Source organism: Miniopterus schreibersii (assembly GCF_964146895.1).
Source record: "Miniopterus schreibersii genome assembly, chromosome: 2".
Taxonomy (NCBI): Eukaryota; Metazoa; Chordata; class Mammalia; order Chiroptera; family Miniopteridae; genus Miniopterus; species Miniopterus schreibersii.
In genome coordinates, this window is record NC_138102.1 from 169,283,275 (window position 1) to 169,304,289 (window position 21,015).

General features: G+C 51.1%; 1 protein-coding gene across 1 annotated transcript; it reads right to left on the bottom strand.

The window, feature by feature from the left end:
• Positions 1–17,407: 17,407 nt before the first annotated feature.
• Positions 17,408–20,172, bottom strand: KCNA5 (potassium voltage-gated channel subfamily A member 5). The gene has a single exon (XM_081127196.1). The coding sequence runs from the start codon at positions 20,077–20,079 to the stop codon at positions 18,292–18,294; it is 1,788 nt and encodes a 595-aa protein (XP_080983322.1). The 5' UTR covers positions 20,080–20,172; the 3' UTR covers positions 17,408–18,291.
• Positions 20,173–21,015: the final 843 nt, after the last annotated feature.

Here is a 21,015-nt window from a genome sequence, read left to right on the forward strand (position 1 = left end):
CCTATTGAGAGAAGAGAAAAATGAGGCTGCAGGAAGCTGACTTGCTGAGAATCACTCACTGGTGAGAGAGAGAGGGGCGAGCGCCCTGGTCGTCTGACTGCACATTAGGCTTCCTGTTGCCGGACCACAGCTGGGAAGAAGGAGCACTCAGTGCCCTTTGCCCTCCCTCCTCAGTTTCCCCATTCACAGCCGGAATAGCTGCATAGGGTCTACCTCTTGCCCATTCCGGGATAAAGAAGACGCGCCAACAAAGAATCAGCCTCTCCTGCGTCTAGCCCACAGTCCTTCCCTTTTCCCCTCTTTACCCCCCGTGTTCCACTGGATAGAGCCAAACTCCTTCCCCTGCCTCACCACCGCCCTGCCCAACCTACCCCGGCTCCCATCTCCAACTGACTTATCTTGGTCCTCAAGCCTGGGCTCAGTGTCTGAGAGGTGGTCTCTGCTCGAGGCCCAAGGGCTTTGAGCCCCATGAGCCCAGGCCTTCGGCAGGACCGTGGCTCCACTGCCTAGAGCCTGAGGTCCTGGGGGTAACTCTGAGGAGGCGGGGTTGAATGGTGGGCTCCATACCCAGGGTGCTGGGGCCGCAATGCCTGCTCAGTCACCCTCCACAAGTTCCTTACCTCTCTCAGCTTCACCTCCTGAGGCAGAGTGTCGAGATAATAATAGCAGTCACCTATGGGACTATTCTGAGGATTAAGTGAAATTATGTATGTATATGGTCATGATTATCAATAGCAACCCTCTGGAGGTTGTTTACAGGTTTAAATAAAATAAACACGTGAAAATGGTGTCTGATAAATAAGAACATTCAACCCTTTCTTGCCAACATTACAATTAGTTTTGCCTACATTAGGCGGAGAGGGTGTTACCCCCCTGTATCCCCAGCACCTATGTCTGGGGTACGCAGCAGAAGCTCTATGAATATTTGATGAAACAGAGAAAGAAAAGAAAGCAAAAGGAAAGAGAGAGAAAGAAAGGCTTGCAATTTTAAAATGTGTTTATCTGTCTGAGAGGTTAAAAAGGGGCCATTAGTCAAACCGTAACATCATTGCCACCTATTAGTAACACCCTGTAGGAGAGTAACTATGCATTTTATAAGTGCACTATGAAACTACAAATCCTTTGTTCCCAGCCGCTCTAAGAGTCTGAACTGGGAGGATCAGATCTCTCCTCCCCTGGCTCTTATCTGGGTCTCAAATTCAGCCCTTGGCCTGGTGCCCTGAGCCCTCTATCGCCTGCAGGAAGGAGGCGGCCTCCCTCCCCACAAGGCCCACCTCCACCACTGGGCCCCCTGTGCTCCTGACAAGAATCCAGAGGGTGGGAGAAAGGTGGCCAGAAAAATCACACCGCAGGTCTGCCTTGTCTCTCACATCTGCCACCATCGGCTAGAGGGGCCAGAGGCCCGCCTCCCAAGTAGCCCCTTCTTGGGAAATGTCACTCCACACCTTCCTCATTACCGCCCAGTCCTTCAGAGCCCACTGCCCAGAAACACAGAGAGTCAAGGCGATAATTACAGAAGCAATAATGAAGATTAGGAAAACACTGGGGAATTTATGATGACTTTTACAGAGATGCCTTCATTTGGTCTCCCCACATCTCCCTGAGACAGGTACAGTGGGAAATAAGAGGCTTCCTTCAACCTCACCTTGGAGTCAGCAAACTGGATCTCAAAGAGATTTAACAATCTGCTCAAGTGACAAAAATCAGTCCTAGGCCCAGACATTTTCCTCTAAATTTAAGGTCATATGATTTCCATAACAGCAATGAGGACACGGTGAATTTCCACAGTATGTTTTCTTTGAAAGACCTCAGAGATTTCAAGTTTTATATATGTTTTTATCTTCATTCCATCTCTGGCTGTTGGGGAAGCCATATCTCCACATTTTATAGACAAGGAAGACTGAGGCAAGAAATAGGATTTGACCGACTTAAGACTCTCACACACATATACACGAGTGATAAAAAAAGGTTTGTTGGATTTGCTGTGCCCCCTTCCCACCATCACAGTGCCTCTCTAGAATGGGTTTTATGGTGGGGTTGTCAGCGCACCAGGTACATGTCCTATTTCCTCACCACATCCTTTGAGTTCTGAGAACCTAAACTCCAGCTTCCATGGGTGATGTGTTGCCCAAACCTCCCAGGAAGTGGAGGGAAGGAGAAGTTTTCCTGGGCCCTCTTAAAGCCCTTGGCTGGTCTGAAAATTAAACTGACAGAAGACAGATTAACAGGAGAAAAGCAGCCAGTTCATTAAATTTTTACATGTCAACAGGAGGCCTCCCAAGAGAATGAAGACCTCAAGAAGTGACCAGAGAAGGGAGCTTTTATACCTTTAGATAAAGAAACAATACATTTGTGAAGAATTGATGAGCCAAAGAGGTCAGGGCTGGGTAGTGAATGGTGACGGGTAACCGGGAAGGTAAAGGTTAGCTCAACAAGGTTGGTTTGTACACATTTCTCGGCCCCCAGTTCCCTGTCTCTGGTGATAAGAATGCCTTCCTTCCTCCAGGTTTGGGCAGGCGCCTCTCACTTGATGGTTCTATGACCTGTTTCTGGAAAGAAGGGCAAGGGAGGGGGAGGTCAGGGTGACCCGCCTGTTTCTGCCATTTTCTCAGAGTCCTTCAGCTTAAGATATTCAGCATGTCCAGGTTCCCTAATTGAGGGTCCAGAACTCCATCAGAAGTAAATCAAGGACTACACGTTTCAAAGACTCAGTCCTCTGGGCCGCTATTCAAACAGGAGCTTGTCAAAGAACAAATAGCCATAGAATGGCTTGACAAAAACATATAGGGACAAACTTTAGAGACCCCCACCAGGAATTTCCTCTTCATTAGAAATCTCTGTCAATGCCTCAGCTATGACAGTCCCTCCGACTGTTACTGCTACCATCTGCGTAATAGCAGGGACTTGATGAAGCATTTTGGCTGTGTTATCTCACTGATCCTCACTACAACCCCATCAATTAGGTATTTTTATCATTTCACAGATGAGGGAATGGACGCTGATAGTTTAAATGGCCTGCCTAGGCTCACAGACCCCCGGAAGTAGGTAGCAGAGCCGGGGTTCAAAGCCAGATCCTCGGGACTGCAGGGTTTGAACCCCTAGATGGCTCAGCAGTGTTTTCTGGGACTACCATTTCAACTTGATTATATCAGAATTTAATATTTTCAATAATTAGTTACAATCCACTTCTGTGCATGGCACTTTTTTGGGGGAACATAAAGCAAACAAAGATGCTTACATCACGAAGCTGAGCCTAAGATGCTGATGGACTCTCCCCAATTAGAGCACTATAGCCAGATGGTCAAAAGCGTCAGAAATCACCCGTGCAGTCCCTGAGTTTCCAAAGTTCTCCGATGAATGTAAGTGGCGACACACCAGTCTTTGGAGGCGATATGGCATCTGGGGTCCCCATGCTTGTCTTCACTTCATCACAGAGGCAAACCAGGCAAAGACAGAAAAGGGCATGCCCACCTCTCTAGCATCTGCCATCAGGACCCCAGCTCCCATGGAGTCCCCACCCTCCTCTCCCCCGAAGCCTGTGTGCCTCACACCCATTTCTCTCCCAGCAGATCTGATGTGGTTGATTCTTTATAAGAACTTTCTTTACTGCAGAGGGCCTGATGCTGAGTTTACATACTGGGAAGGACAAGTTTTCAGGAGGACCTCTCGGAGGCCCAGCTCCTTTGCTCCTCTAAAGGGTTCAACCTCAGGGCTGGAAAAAGCAGCAGGTATTAGAGAGAGGAGAGAAGCTGCCTCTCTATTGACAGGTTGCATAACATATTTTCCTGCTGCTTCTCTTCTCCTTCCACCCCAAGGCTCCGAAGCTGGGGTTCTGTCACAGGGTCCTTAGCAGTTGTGGGCACAAACGGGCTTGTCATTAGGGGCCTGTCACTTCAGGCCTCCACTTCACACCTACCTGACAGGGTAAGACCACCCCATTTTGCGCTTCCATGGGCCCGTGGACATCTCCTTCGGGGCCCTTTGCTTTTTCACACAAGCAGGTTCACATGGATTTATAGGGTTATTTAATTTATGCCTTATTAATGGCTTCTCCCCCATTAGACTAAGCTACATAAAGTCAGAGCCCACACAGCTTCACTCACCTGGCCAACAGTGCACACTCAATAAATATTTGTTGAATGGATGAATTAACCTTTGCTGCTGACATAGCAAGAGAGAGCGAGCTTAAGCTATGGCAAGAAGGCCTGGTTCGAGCTCCCCTGGGGCTGGACCGCCTGGTTTAATTCCTGGCTCTGCCACGTCCTTCTGTGAGACCTCGGACAAGTATCGCTGTCCGCTCGGGTTATCGCTCCAGAGGCGGTAATAGAGGTACTTACTCCATATGGTTGGTTGAGGATTAGATAAGATAATACAAGTAACACCCTTCAAGCCGGCTCTGGGAGACATAAATGCTCGATAAATATTAGCTGACTCCAGGCCACCTGCAGATGGTGGGCTGAGGCAGAGGTTTTGATTCTGCGCTTGGCAAGATACAGGAAGAGAGGTGTGGGACCTTCCGAAAATGCAAGGAGGCAGATGTGAGTTAAGACCAAAAAAAAAAAAAAAAATTTCTAACTGTAGTTGTTCAGCCAAGGTACTGGCTGTATCTAGAGACAGTGTCTTGACTAGAGACAAGGTGGGCGTGATTAGCATAAGAGACAATGAAATTGTTGAAAGAATCAGGATGTAAACCATGGCACCTCCTACAGTGGGTAACCGATCATAGGTATCTAAGGCCAAAAAGAGATTAGGTGGCCATCCCAGCAAAAGCCTGTTTTATTAAAAGGAATAAACCCTCCAGATGTGACGTTTAGAGGCTGATATAAATCACAGAGAAATTCCAAAAAGGAGGTGCAGTGGTTAGAGGAGCACAAACTCAGGAGCCAGAATGCTTAGGCTTAAATCCCCGGTAAGCCATTACTTGCTATGTATCTTGGGCGTGTTACTTAACCTCTCTGGGTTTCAGCTTCCTCATTTGTAAAATGGGAATGATAATAGGACACCAATTTTCCAGAGTTACTGCAAGGATTACACTGCAAATATCAGGTCAAATTAAAATGATCACAAAAGATCGCAAGTTTGTAACACAATGCCTATCTCTAGCCTATGGATAAACGATTGTCTGTTTTTCCTGGAAGAGGAGATTATGTGAAATAAGATAAAGTTATAGGATGTACACAGTAGTTTGCTCCATAGTTAATGACCTAGAAGGGTCCAAACCAGAAGAATGGTGACAGAGAGGTTCAGGAAGGAGGTTTGATGAGAGGCCCTTCTGGAAGGGGTTCAGAGCATGTGGATGCTGTCATAGGCCCCCCCATGTGGAACTGATGCTTAGCAATCAGGTTGAGCACATGACTCTCTGGGATGTCATTCGGCCTCGTCTTTCATTTAATTAGAATCTATAGCCCCTGAAACAAGCCTGCCTGTACAGCTTCCCTTGGCACCATTTCTTTCCTATAAAGCTACTTTCCTGCTAAAATCAGACAAGAAGCAGTTTCTTTTACGTATAACAAAACATTCCAACTAAAAATGCAGACTCCCCAGATCTACTAAGTCAGAATTTCTGGGGAAAGTTCCGCTAATATGGATGCTTGGAAGTACCCTGGATGATACACACTGAAATTTGACAACTGCTATTGTTGGACTCTGAGATACCCTCTAGCTCTGATGTTCTCTGATTCTATGTTTGTTTGACTATATGAACTCCTGGGCCCACTCCATGCTGCCAGCTCCACTGGGCAGTTTCTAGAAGCCGAAGCCATATCTCTGGTGTGGACAGAACAGGAAGCAGATGCGCCAGAGCCTCCCTCCTTCCCTTCCCCACAGTCCCATCCACCACTCTCACATCTGCCACAGGTGTGTCACCTGGGCCTGGGTGCTTGTAGCAACCCACAATCGAGGAACTGACACCCTCTATGTTGGGAAAGTAACTCTGCCTTTTCCAGGAGCCCTGACTACATGATAGGAGGGAAAAAATGAAATTCTATTTATATTCATGGACAACTTTCCAACAAAAATCAAGCATGATGTGTAGCATGTGATGTTGGTTTCCCATTTAAGCAAGAAGCATCGTCTTCCCATCCCTTGCTGAATGGGACAAGGGAAATAAATAACGTTCTACAACATCCAAGTTGTTTCTATAATGACCAGCAGCACTTTTAGCAAGACAGCGAAAGATGTGTAGCCCCTCATGATGGCAACGCATCGCGAGGCTTTCCTCAGAAAATGCACTTGTTTGGATCTGTTGAGGCCCAGCATGGCCAGGCAACCTTGGACATATTGGTGGGCGCCCTGGACCGAGGGAGTCAGGCCATGGGTCTAGCAGGAGCTGGGCAGACACCTAGGAAAGGCAGGACTGCCTTGGCTAGTTTGGGGGAACATCAGCAGCTGTGCTGAAATGGAGATGAGCAGAAGGGAAGGGCAATGCTCTCAGACAGAGCAGCCTGTGGGGTAGTGGGAGCCTCCTCAGGCCTCTGCTCTCCCAGAACCTCACTGCTGGTCCCCAGCCCTGGATGTTCGACGTGTCGGTCTTGTGCCAGGCTCCTGGGGATACCATTTCCCTCTTTGAAACCCTTCACAGTTGCCCTCCCTTACAGAACAAAATGAGCTTCAAACTCCTCATTCTGCTCTTCAAAGCCCACCACAGCCCTGCTTCAACTTGTCCAAAATGTGGCTTCCAAGATTCCCACAAACCCTATCAAATGCTCACAGACCTTCTGCTGAAGCAACAGTCCCCACTTCTCACCCCAGTGCATTGCTCCTGTACTTAGCTCTAGGCTTTTACTGTCACAGTTTCCCCTTCCTGCTACTGAGCTCCACCCTTCCCCAACCTGGCCCCTCCTTGCCGACTATTCAACCTGCCTTTGCCTTAAGGTACATCATCATTGCTCAGCATGGATCTTTGCTCCTTTGTAGTCAACCCTTAACAGCCCTACCAGCTGTCAGAAGGTGTGGGTTCAAATCTAGCTCTGCCAATTAGTAGCTGCGTGGTTTCTCCAAATTCTGATGGCTCTACAACCTAGAAAGGTTATTTTTGTGATTGGGGATAACGTATATACAATGTCTACCATGAAGCATGGCACACAGTACATGCTCAGCAAGTAGCAGCTAGCAGTCACAGCAGCCGCCACTACCTTGAATTCTTGAATTTCATCTTTGTAGAGGTTGAAGCTACAATCTGACTGTTGGTACATTCACTGTACACCCCCTCCCATGGTGCTCAGCTCCCTTCTGGGTTCTTAGAAGGGGTTCAGAACATACTCTGTGGGTTCCCTGGGTGTTTGTGCTCCAAGATCACTGGCTTTTCTTAAGTAAAATAACAAAGGTGATGAGGTCTGAGACCTGCTTTGCACTCAACTGACAAGTCAGCTTCATAGAGCCCAGAGACAAATCCAAATACCAATCTGAGGCTGAAGTCAGCATGTGCTTCTGAGAGGAGAAGCCCTTGAGAGTTACAGTCCTAATCTGCGAGCCAAAGCTCTCTCTGCTGAGCTGCCTGAGAACACCAGCAGCTCGCTAGGGAAAACACTTGGTTGTCAAAACACACGCTGGCTTGTCCTATCAGGGGTATCAGGCGACATCTTGGAGGAGGCCAGAGCAAGCTCTTGGGAGTTCAGTGCTGATAAATGATTTGTAAATGTCATGTAGACCCAAGGGGTGGGTGCCAGTGTTGATGGAAGTCACCTCTATTTCAAAGCAATGGAAAATTGTGAAACTTCCAGCTTTCTTGTATAAGCTCATGTACCATATTTTTAAACTTATAAACAGTAAAAACGACTATAAATCTACTTGTCGCTACCACACCACAATAACAAAATCTCCCCTACACTAAAAACAATTTCTTATGCTTTCTCTCCAGCCCTCCAGGACCCATAATCTCATTATCTGCTTTACTCCATCCAGGTATACCTCCTCTCTGAAGCTATTGATTCAAACAACCAACCAACAAGTACTTACCATGCTCTACTGTGTGCCCAGAACTCTGTGGGAGGCCAAGAAAGATAACAGAACAAAGCCTGACCCCTGTCCTCAAGGACCAACTGAAAGTCTAGTTGCCTTGTCAGATCTGCATCACTGCAAGACCTGCAGCCTTCACTTAGCAGTCAGTCAACAAGAATTTATCAAACACTGCTGTGTGCCCGGGACACAGAGGGTGTGCGAGCCAGGCAAGGCCCTGGTTCTCATGGAGTCTGCATTTCAGTAGGAACAAGAGGCACTGAACAAGTCAATAAGTATTGTAAGTTCAGAAAATGGTAAGTGCTGTGAAGGATTTAGGTAAGAGATGGGGAGATGGGATTGGAGGGGCTGAAGAGGTGGCATGACTAGTCTGTCAAAAGTGCGAAGATATAAGAAACTCTTAAAAATCCCTTCCAGCCTGGCTGGCGTGGCTCAGCGGTTGAGCATTGACCTATGAACCAGGAGATCTCAGTTCGATTCCGGGTCAGGGCACATGCTCAGGTTTCAGGCTCAGTCCCCAGTGGGGGGCATGCAGGAGGCAGCTAATCAATGACTTTTATCATTGATTTTCTATCTCTCTCTCCCTTTCCCTTCCTCTCTCTGAAATCAATAAAGACATATTAAAAAAAAAAATCCCTTCCAGTAGGGAACCTGCCCATAAGCTCTGGGGAAACACAGAGGACATGGCAATGAACTCAGAGCTGCTGCCAGCTGGAACCTTCTATGCACCTTGATCCAGGGCTGTATATTATTCGTAGCACTAAGCACAGCATCTGACTCATAGTAGATGATGATGACAGTGATGAGTCACAATATTCACAGCTCACCTTGTACCAGGCAAGGCACAAGGACTTGCCATGAGCTATTTCATTTAAGTCTCAAAACCACCACCTGAAGAAGGCGCTATTGTCCCCACATGACAGACACGAAGAGGTTTTCACAGAAACTAGACTGGCGCTAGAATGTACTCTGTTTCCAGACCTCCCGGCCTCCACTCGCACACTAGCGCAGGCAACATCGACAAATGGATACACGATCCTTCCGCTCGATCTCGGATCTCATTCATTTCCAGGAGGGACACCAAGGTGGAGGTTGTCTGCTCCAGGCCTGGGATTGTCAGAATCCATATGTTAAATTGCATTTGGCACATGGCTACACTTAAGCGTTCACACCTTTTTGAACACGCAACCCGATAGCTACTTGCCCCAGACAAGAGGCAGCCTGAGAGAGGGTTCGTTTCTGAGGTTGGGCAAATCAACTAGCAAAAGAAATGGCTTTTTTTTCCCCCCGCTGTAGCGCCTCAGTTCACAAGTAGATTTTTACAGTTGAGTCTTAATCACTATAAACTCATTATAATATTGACCAGTAGTGTTCATTGGCCTGCTAGGGTCAGGAATGAGCCCAGTTCTTAGACTCGCGTTGGAAATGAAGCTGGAGCTGAGATAAGATGAGCAACCAGGAACACCTGCGGGGCTTCAGACACACTGCGATGGGACAGTTTTAGTCCTACTCTGCAGGACCAGCCGGTCCACGCCCAGGCCAGACCTCCCATCCCATCCTCTGCTGAGATGATTCCTTGTCGCATGGCCCTTGGTCGCATGGCCCTCTCCCACCTTTAGACCTGTATCCCAGCCCTTCTGTCTTTGACCTCCTGGGGACGGCACAGTCCCCAGCTGCTCTCCAGAGGCCCTAAGTTATCCACTCCCCACAATTCTTTAACCTACTCTGCCATCCACCATTCCACTGCCAAGCTCTGCCTCCATATATTATTTTGCTTAAACTCCCACTTACTAGACTGTCAGGTTATAGTTAAGTTGCATTTGATTTAACTAGATCATACCAAAGTGTGAGTGACTACTAGCCCCTTAAAAGTCAAGGGGAATTTGCCATTTGATAAGAGGATATCTGCCAACTTCAAGAACTAAATCAGAATATGTTCCCAAAGGAGAGTCCTAAGACCTTTTGCTCAGTGGCAGCATTTTCTAGTTACATGAGTGGCCTTCTCCTAGATGATGCCTTAGAATTCTTATTTATTTGTATGTTTGAAGGTCTGTACTTATATATTTGCTTAAAAATAAGTCTAATAAAATGCCACATTAATATACACTTTTCATTGTGATTCTGTCATTTTTCCTTTACTTCTGGTTAGTCCCTTCCATCTTTGAAATTCAGAGTCCACACTATAAATCCCTTTGGTTACTCACAAGCACAAGGGTAGTCTAGGCCCAGTGTCAGAAAGAAGTGACCACTAATTCACAACAGAGACTCACTCCTTAGCTTTGCCCTCTTGGCATTTTCCAGAAAAGACCTGAGAAACCATGGCTCGCGGGAGGGGGGGGGGCATCAGAGCAGCCCCTTCAAAGCTGCAGAACAAAGGTCTCTTGTGGCTCTGAGAAATTCCAAGTTCCACTCAGACTCGGGTCTGTCTTGGTGACCACCAGCTGTCAACATCTGGAATCCATTTGCCCATTCCAAAAGCCACCCAGACAGAATTGCCTGTACCCGTGATTGAGCCCAGTGATGTGGTGTGGGGACTGGGGGACCCCTGCCGGCTGTGAGGCAATTAGGCCAGTGCCAGATTATTCAATAAGAAGAGACAACCTGATTTGAGGGCACCAGCTCAACAAGGGTGTCAACATTTTTTTGAAATAACTTGACACTTGTTATGTCAGTAAAAGCATCAAGAAAAATATTAGAACTTTTGGGGGCTTTCTTAAATTTATGTTTTGGTAAGTATTGTTTTTATTTTTAATTACATTTGGGGGAGTATCATATTCTTTTCAGTGCTTCTGGTCCAGGGATTGGGGGACTATATTATATTGAACTGGGGTTGAAGACAGGGACCAAATGCCACACAAGGTCCCCCGAGTCTTCTGTGTACCTAAGCCCCAGCGTCTACCACAGCATCTGGCATTTAGGAGCTCAGTAAATGCATGGTGGCCTGATTATGCTTGTCCCTGCAGACACCCTGCTGCTGGGATTACAGTCAACCAACCTGGCCACCTAGGGCGCCCCCTGAAAACGACAGCAGGGAAAGATGCAAAAAGAGACCGTCACCACTTCCACCCCGCCACCTCTGCTTGGGAACCATTCACTATCTTCCAAACTGAGGCATTTGGGGAATGAGGGTAATGGAGTGTTAGGAATAATTCATAAGACTTCCCTGATCATCAACAGGTATACTCTCGATTGTCCTTGGTAGATTTGATGTGCATCACTCTATCCCTCACCAATATTTTTTCATGCAGAGTGACAATTTCTCTAGTCTCCCACCTCAATGGTCCCTCAGACCATTGTCTCTTCCATCCCCACCTGATGGTTCCTCCCCAGTCTCTGAGACACTCCCCTGAATCATCACCCAGAGAGTGCTCCATCTTTCTAATTCTAGGAGCCCCAGCCGACATCAAATATCACCATCCACCTGGATGACACACACAGTGAGTGAAGGCAGAGCAATGGCACCTGTCAAACGAAGGCTATCCTTCCACCGCTTCCTAGATGCCAGGGAACAGCTGTATCAATGACTGTTCTCTAGCATTCAACGTGGGAGGCCCAGAGTGGTATATTTTATTGTGTTATAAAACAGCTTATCAAGGGCTTAACCCAGCTCCTCATACAGAGCAGGTACTTTATCAACACATCATGTATGAAGACGATGAAGCTAGTGTCCATGTCCAGTGCCTTGAAAGGCCTAGGACCTAATTCCACACAACAGGTACAGGCAAGAAGTCATAAAAGGAGTCATTTCACTCCAGAAAGCCTTATTATTGAGCACCTGCAATATTCCAGGCTCAATTCTAGGCACTGAGATGAAAAGGAAAAGATGCTGAGCACATTCCTACTCTGAAGGAAGGATTCATTTGAGCTTGAGTGAAAGAGAGGTAGGCAAACAACTGACCAGAGTTGGAGCAGAATGTGTTTATGATAGGAGCCCTGAGGACAGGGAAATGGCTTTGGGCTGGAGAGCCTGAGGGTGGCTCCTTTGAGAAGAAGATATTTGAGCTGTGTGTGCACTGAAGGGTGAGTAGGATTGCGGTAGGTTAAAGTGAGAGTCAGGTATGCCAACCAAGAGGACAACTGATGGGAAGGCACGCCGATGGCTGTCCTCTGGGGCCATGACTTTGTCTAGTGTAGCTACAAAGTATAGGTGTCTTTGGGGGCAGATAATGTAGAGAAAGAAAAGGCTGAAAAGAAGATTTAATATCACATTATGGAGGACTTTAAAGGGCAGCCTAAAGGGACAGGAATTATTCTGTTTAGGAGCCCTGGGAAGATCAGATGACAGAGGTTGTCCTCGGGAGAGATTAATTCATAAGTCATGTGTAGGGTGGACTAGAGGCAGACAGGGAAACCAAAGCAGAAAGGCCCTGAGAAGGTTACTGTGCCCACCCCAGACTCCACATTGTACCTGGAGCCTAATGATGTGGGATTTATAGGTGACTTCACTACAGCCAAAGAAGAACCGAGGATGACAATAATATAATAACATGTACACTATAGAGAAGCACAAACCACTGACTGTTGTCCAAACTGGATGTTTTGTGAGAAAAACTTCCTTGCAACTAGATGCCTTGGCCACTTAAGCACAATTGGGACCACTTGCCCGGTTCCCAGGTGACATCCATTTAAAAAGTGCCAATGATCTCAGTGATGGAAAGTTTTCTTAGCTGGGGAGGAAAGCAACGAACAGGCATGGGCATCTCTGTTCTATTCCCACACATGGAAAAAACCAAGAACATCTGAGCCATCACTTGCCTTCCAGCAGAAATGCGCGCTGTGCTCTCTTCGGTGAGGTGGTCCCGCTGCATTTCTTTTGGCTGCGCTGCCTTGGGCGGCAGGGCTGAGTTCCTGCTTCTCAGTGCTGATGATGGGGTGGTGCTGGGATTGAAAGCCCTGCCTGGAGCTCTCCAGGAGGCCTTAGCCCTTCCCCACCCCCACTCCTGCCTGAAGTCTCCACCCCTCTGCTTCTGCAGGGAAACAGAGACTCCTCCTAATGCCCCAGAGTCCCCACGTCCCTGTCCCCCATCCTTGCCTTATTTCATGCCTTCTCATGGCAGTCTTCTCTGACCAGGTGTCTCTCTGAAGTTGTACATCTCTCCTCCGATGACACCCTGTTCATTTCCTCCATGGCTCTTGCCTCCATTTAAAGAGGACCTAGCAAAACATCCATTTGCTTATCTGAGTATTGATTCTCCCCCAATGGGCTGGAAAACCAATCAGGAAAGATCCCTTGCCAATTGTTCCCAGTGCCTTAGCACAATGCCTACCTGTCACATAAATATTTGTTGAATGAATGGATGATGAATGAATGATAGCACTAAGGACACTGGATTATAAGTGTTTCAGTTTCCCCTCTAGACAGTGGGACGTTTGCATATAGGAGCCTGTTCATCACAGTGCTGTATCCCCATTGCCTACTGTGGTCCTGGGAGTGTCCCCAGCCTTCAACTCTGGACTCCGTCCCGAATGATGCTGATTAGGGACCGGAAAGCCATTCTCCTCTAATTTGCAATAAATGCAGGTTGAATTGTGTAAAATCAAATTGGAGGAGACAGAGCAAGGCTTCACAGAGAGCCAGGAGGAGCCTTCCCAGGCAGACGGGATGCTGATGAACTGATGTGGCAGGGATGAGCCTCGGGAGGCGGGGTAGAGGGCAGCTTACTGAGAATGGGAGACTCCCATGCAGAAGTTGCAGAGGGAAATCCAGGCTGGGAGTCAGGGGAAACAAGCCCAGTCCTGGATTAGGGTACCTGGGGGCATTACCTTGGATACACCGCCTCTTCTCTGGGCCTCGGTTTGCTCCTCTCTAAAAGAAATGGGACAGACCAGATTATTTATAGGGTTCCTTCCAGCTGGAACAGTGCATGGTGCAAAGTTTGCAATTGAAAATAGATGCATGTGAAGGGAAGGTAACAAGCATCTTGCTCTGTCTGCAGGTCTGTGGTCTGTAGCTGATTTGCTCCAGGCTGGGCCCCGCCTCTCCCCACCATGCACACTCCTACACATGTGCACACCATATGCACACCATGTGCACACAGAGGCCACACCAGCCTGGGGCCCATCTCTGCAGCCAGAGAAGAGCCATGCGAAGAGGGGCAAAGAAGTGCATCCTCAAGGCTCCATGTGAGATACTATGTCCAGGAAAAGACTAAGGGCCAGAAGGAGAAGGGGGCCCATTCTCTGGAAGTCTGGGCCCAGTACCAGCAACAGCTTGGGGAAAACCTACTGCCCAGAGTCCCAGACAGAATTTCCAGTTTGGCATCTTCTTCCCCCTCCCTAGAAATCAACCGGCCTGTCCTGGGGCTGCCTGAAAAATCTAATTTCCATGAGGAGATAGAAGTAAGCTACATCTTTTTAACAAATTTGTCCCTGGTCTAGGAAATGCCAGCATGAGAGTCCCCTCCCCAAGCCAAGGGTTGGCATTTGCAAGAAATGCAAGTTTGATGGAGTAAAATAAAATCAGAAGCCAGGGCAGGGCTCACAAGCATAGTGGAAGCCCAGGGGCAGCCTCTGTTGTACCAATAAACTGATGTGACAGGGATGTGCAGCTCTCAAGCTAAGGCTGGTTTTGACATTTTTAAAGGACTGCATTTTAAGTAGTTACATAAGTACTTACAATAACAGCTTCACTTTTGCCTCTTGGCCTGCAAAGACTGTAGTATTTATTATCTGGCCCTTTTTGGAACTTTGGCCAATCCTGCCCTAAACAATCTCTGAGCCCCCTGCCGTGGGTAAGAGGGGAACTCCTACTGTGGTCCTGGGGAGAGGCCCCAGTGTACAACTCCGGACTCCATCCCCAATGACGCTGATTGGGGACCGGGCAGCCATTCTCCTCTAGCCCACTATTCCCATCGTCCTCATCCCAAATGCCCTCTCTTCTTCCTAGGCCCCCTTCAAGGTCTCTAGACACTTCCTTTCCTACTCCATTCCTCCTCTCCCTCCCACTCCTGACCTGTGACACTTCATTTCAGAGCCCCCTACAAGGCACTTGATGACACACAGTCTTGCAGGATTGCCCTTGTTTTGCCATCATTGCTTCCCCAGTGGGACAGGGAAGCATATGAAGGCAGGGACCACATCCTAATTGTTCCAGTATCCCCAGCACACCAAGGCCATGGGTATGAGTAGCTGTGAGCAGATGTGTGCTGCTGAGGTCAAACCAGAGCAGAGCACATGAAGATCGCCCAGGGCCCCCTTCACGTGCACAGCCTGCCACTTCCGGGGGGACTTGGAACAAGGTGTCCCTGCACCAAGAGAAATGCTTCACTCCAAACACCCCGTGTCTGGAAGTGCTAATGTCTTTAACTCAAAGCCAAACTCTACGGAAAGGTGCCTCCAGGGAGTGTCCCCGGCTTGTGAATCAAAGAGCTGGGGCTTTTAAAGCATTTGAAAAAAATATATATTTTCTTCTAAACCTGTCATTGCTTAGGGCGCAATGACCGTAGAGGCAGCAAGCAGGTGGTGGAAAGGGGGCCACACGATCTGCAGCCGAGACGCTGTCCTTATACACTGGAGCACGGACCAAGCACAGCCCTGCTCTCCCTGCTGTGGGTGCTGAAGCTGGCAGATGATAAACCCGGGGGTGGTTTCCTGCTGTGGGGGCCAAGGAGCAACATCTGGATAAAAAGCTTGGCTCAGGCCACTTGATCTAATCTCCTCAGGAAGGTGCAGGCGGTGGAAAATCAGTGACAGCAGGGAAGCGGAGGTGGGGAGGGGACGGGAGGGGCCTCACCTCAGGCAGCCCTGGGTAGGAGCCTTGACATTCAGGTTCCTTCCCGCTCAGCACATGAACCTTAAGGTCAGTGAAACAGTGGAGCCTTTTCCAGAACCATAGCAACAGGCACACTGAGAAGACAGGGGCTGAAATGCTTGCCCTGCAAAGCGGGTGCCCCTCCCAGCGCCCCAGGACAGATGCCACATCACTGGCCATAGAGATGACAGGCAGCAGCAGGGGACAGGATACCCAACTCCAGGGGGACCGCTGGAACCCCCAATTTCCCTTTGTAAACCTGCTCTGCAGTGTCCCCTCCTTTCACACAGAATAGGGAGACTCCCTCCCTCCTTTCCCCCACCGCACCCTGAGGGTTTGCATGGCATCTGTTCACTGGGCATTTAAAGATGGAGACAGGCACCTGGATACATGGAAGACCTGGGCGCCGCTCTCTGTTGTTTAGGCCTAAAGGATCCGACCTTCAGATCCAAGGTGGTAAGTTCTCTGCTGCCTTTAAGGGAGGGTTGAGCCTGGGGCTGGGTGGCCCCGTCCCAGTCTCAAGGTGTGTGCTGAACTCCACGCATTAGCTTTAAAGCCAGAGAGGGCTTGGAGGTGAGACTGTGGAGTTGAGCTTTGGCAAGATGCCCTGCTCTTAGGCAGAATGTAAACTATAAGTAAATAAAGTGTCTCTGTTTCTCTTTCTTTGCCCCAGCATGTGGTGAGAAACAACAGAGCCCTGCCTGCCTGCACTGCCCTGTTTCCTCCTCAGATTGGCTGCTAACAGCTCCTGGGTACAAAAGGCTCGGGTCAGTCACAGGCACAGGCTTTATTACCATGTCAGCATCTTATTTAAACCCACAGTTCCCAGACATCAATTTAGCAGATGCCCCCTCGCCCCATGGAGACCTGGATGCACCCTGACAACCAGCTATTAAGCTCACTGTTGTCGTGGTAGAGGTGTGATTGTGGACCACCAGCCCTCCCTGGTGACCATGCGAAGCAACCAGTCTTTGGATAACTCAGCAGAGAAAGCAGCAGCAGGAATTCAGAGCCCCACGGGAATAGCTAATCCCAGAGAGAAACTGCAACCAGTGTTCTACCTACTGTGATGTTTTTCCACAGCCAGCCAGTGAAAAGGAAACAAAGAGATTCATTCTGAGTTTAGGGATTACTCTGGACAAGGCAGAAACCAGCCTTTAGTGTGGACAATTGAATCCTTCCATGTGGTCTCTGGCTGCTCCGTCCACCATTCTCCTGGCCACACAATGGTTGGCAGGAGAGCATAACAGGTGCTGTTCCTTCCCACCCTCCCGCCATGACTTTCACTCCAGGGCCTGGTTTGCAAACAGGCTTCATGTCTAAGAATCGGGCATGTTTCTCAGAGCTGTTGAGAGCCGTGGCAAAGACGGCTTAAAGCCTGCAGCAAAGGAGAGTTCAGAATCCAGCACCGGGAGACCACAGCAGTTGGGGGTGGGGGATGAGGGGTGAGGAGGGGTCAGGGGGGCCTGATCACCCTGGGCCTTTAGCTCCATCCCGCTCCACGCTGATGACTGAGTCTAACACCAACATGTTACAGGGGTGTCCGTATCATCAACAGCCTGAGAGGAACAGAATTCACTCCTGTCTATGAGTCACTGAGGGGATCCAGCAAAAACATGCTGGTGAGCAAATCATTAGCGTTCCCACTTTTCTACCCCAGTCAAGGTGGCATTTGCTCTGACTCCAAAAGCAAAAACAGCAAGTGACAGACTTTTTTTTTTTTTTAATTTCAAAAAAAAAAAAAAAAAGCATCAGCTGCAGAAAAACTAACATTTGCCTCAACCAAGTAACATTTTATTTCCTGGGACAAAAACAAAGAGAACGAATTATCAGAAGCCTTCCTCCAACATCATGAACATGCTTTTGAAGAAAGTTATAAGAATTGTTTAAGGCGCACAGAAAAAGTCAGGCGTGCCTTTCTTCCAGAACATTCCCTGCCTTAGATGCAAAGCACCGGTAGCACATCCCAGAAAAGAGAGAGAGGCTTACAGACACGGGAACCAGACCCTGTAACCACCCAGCGTCTCTGGCTCTAACGTTAAGTTTCACAGAAAAACATTACAGTAACTCTCTCTTCCATTAAAAACAACCTATGTCCAGAAAATATATCCAAAATATCTTCATCTGAACTACAGTGCAAAAGTCCACTCACCAGCCATAAAAAATATTTCCCCTTATACACAAATATAATCATATATGTAAAGCAAATCTGAAACACATGGATGGGGGGGAGGCGGTGATAAAATCTCTTGGGATCTGGGCTATTTAAAGTCACTTCTGTTTGGGTTGTTCCTGTGCTGGGTATAGGAGACTGGCTACAAATACATCCATCTCATGGCGCTCACCATTTTAACAGCTCTTGCGTCATGGAATGTGGTACTTTTTAAAAATAGGCGACCCTTGGTGCCATGGAAAGAAGGGGAAAAATGGGGGGATCCAGGGAAAGAGGGAGGGAGGGAAGGAGCGGAAGGAAGAGGGACAGACGTGGGTTACAGGGTGGGTCTGAAATACTCTGTGGTCTAATGTAGATGCCGGGGTTCCAGGCTTCTGCTGTCCCCACCAGCCGGCCTCGCCCCCCCCCCCCCTCACAGGTCTGTCTCCCGGCTGGTGTCCAGGCAGAGGGCGTACAGGGACCTCCGCAAGTCCACATTGCTCTTGGCCTTGAGGTTGCACTTCTCCAGGGGGCAGCTGCCCCTTCGGGCTCCCTCAGCATTCTCCGGGGACCCCTTGCAGAAGGACCCCTTGTTCCAGCTGGCCTTCCGCGCGCCTCTGCCGTCGGGCCCGGCCCCCGGGCTGCCCTGCGGCTCCTCCTTGAGGGCCGCCTGCTCCTCGCGGTCCGACTCCCGGTGGTCGGTCTCCCGGTGGTAGAAGTAGTTGAAGTTGGAGACGATGACGGGCACCGGCAGGGCGATGGTGAGCACCCCCGCGATGGCGCACAGCGAGCCCACGATCTTGCCGCCGACGGTGACTGGCCGCATGTCCCCGTAGCCCACCGTGGTCATGGTGACCACCGCCCACCAGAAGGCATCCGGGATGCTGGAGAAATGGGTCTCCTGGGCGTCGGCCTCGGCGAAGTAGACGGCGCTGGAGAAGAGGATGACGCCGATGAAGAGGAAGAAGATGAGCAGGCCGAGCTCGCGCATGGACGCCTGCAGGGTCTTGCCCAGGATCTGCAGCCCCTTGGAGTGGCGCGACAGCTTGAAGATGCGGAACACGCGCACCAGGCGGATCACGCGGAGGATGGCCAGGGACATGGCCTGCTGGCCGTTCTGGCCCGCGCCCGGCTCGCGCTCGGCCAGCTCGGTGCCCAGGGTGATGAAGTAGGGGAACACGGCCACCACGTCGATGACGTTCAGCACGTTCCGCGAGAAGGCGGCCTTGCTGGGGCAGGCGAGGAAGCGCACGAGCAGCTCGAAGGTGAACCAGACCACGCACGTGGTCTCCACCACGAAGAAGGGGTCGGCCAGGGTCCTGGGCGGCGGCGCGGCCGTCGGGCCGGAGGGGGGCGCCCCCGAGCCGCTGCCGTTCAGCCCCCGCGCGGGCGCGGCGGGCGCGGGGGGCGCGGGCGGGTGGCGGCGCAGCTCGCGCTCGTCCCTGAACTCGGGCAGGGTCTCCAGGCAGAAGGTGACGATGGAGATGAGAATGACCAAGACCGAGACGATGGCCACGGCCCGCGCGGGCCCCGAGCTCTCCGGGTGCTCGAAGATGAGCCACACCTGGCGCTGGAGCGGGTGGCGGGGCAGCGGCCGCTCGGCGTCTCGGATGAAGCCCTCGTCCTCCCGGAAGCGCGCCATGGCCTCGTCGCCCAGCTGGTAGAAGCGGATCTCGTCGGCGAACACGTCCAGGGAGACGTTGACCGGCCTCCGCAGCCGGCCCCCCGACTGGTAGTAGTAAAGGATGCCGTCGAAGCTGGGCCGGTTGCGGTCAAAGAAGTACTCGTTCCGCAGGGGGTCGAAGTAGCGCAGGCGCTTGGCCGGGTCCCCCAGGAGGGTGTTGGGGAACTGCGCCAGGGTGCCCAGCTGCGTCTCGTAGCGCAGCCCCGAGATGTTGATGAGGACGCGCTGGTGGTGCGGGGCCACCGCGCTCAGCGGCCCCCGGTCCTCCGCCGGGCCCCGGGCCGGGTCGCCTTCTCCCTCCTCGTCCCCCGTGGGCAGCGGTCCAGGCGGCGGCTGCTCCCGCCGCCCTCCCGGCCCCGCGCTGCCCAGCGCGCAGCACCCCGTCGGCGCCGGCTCTCTGGATCCATCGCGGAGCCCAGCCGTCGAGGGGCACTGGGGCTCTGCCCCCGTGGCTGGGCCGCAGCCTGCCCGGGCCTCGCCGCCGCCTCTGACGGTCATGGCCCCGTCGTTCTCCTGGGGCACCGGGGAGAGCTCCATGGCCCCGGGGCCCCGGGCATGCTGCGCCCCTGCCGACCCGCGCCCCCCGCCCCCCACTCACAGCCCAGGAGCCTCGCGTCCGGCACCGGCACCTCTCCCGCCCTCGGCCGGGCGCACGGTGGGGCGGGCTGGGGTTGCGATTCCCTCGCTAGGTCCTGACGTCAAGAAGCTGCTGCCCTGCTCTCGGCGCTTCTCTCGGCTCCGCAGCCCGTTACCAAGCAGTCAAAAGCCTCCTTCTGGCAGATGCAACCTTCAGCCGCCCCTCTCCCGCTGCGCGGTGGCGCCCGGCCTCCAGCCGCAGCAATCCCCGGCCTCCTCCCCTCCCCTCCCGTCCCCTCCCCTCCCGTCCCCTCCCCTCCCGTCCCCTCCCCTCCCGTCCCCTCCCCTCCCGTCCCCTCCCCTCCCCTCCCGGTTCCTCTCCCGTCCCCTCCCCTCCCCTCCCCTCCCCTCCCCTCCCCTCCCCTCCCCTCCCCTCCCCTCCCCTCCCCTCCCCTCCCGGTTCCCCTCCAGGCACCGTGGCAGCGGGAGTCTCTCGGGAGGGCGCAGCTGGGGCCCCGGGCAGGGGAGGGGGGGTGCTGAAAAGGTCGCCGCCAGGCGAGGCGGGGAGGGAGGAACAGGTTGTACCCAGAGCGCTGAAACTCCCAGGGCAACCAGATGGGAACAGCTCTGGATTTCAGTTCACCTGGGGGCCCGCTGAACACAGAGTGGACTCCAGGGAAAATGAATTGTCATGGGCTGAAGGGATGAGTCCTTGGCTGCGCTGGAGTAAGAGAGAAGAGACTACAGTCCTTTTCACATTTCTGCCCTGGAGGAATAAGGGTCCTCTCTTCTTTGGGAAAACTTTCACACTGGAAGGGGCGTGGCAGAGCTATAGACCTTGAAAGATTAAATAGATAATAGATGATGATAGGTAGATAGATAGATAGATGATTGATA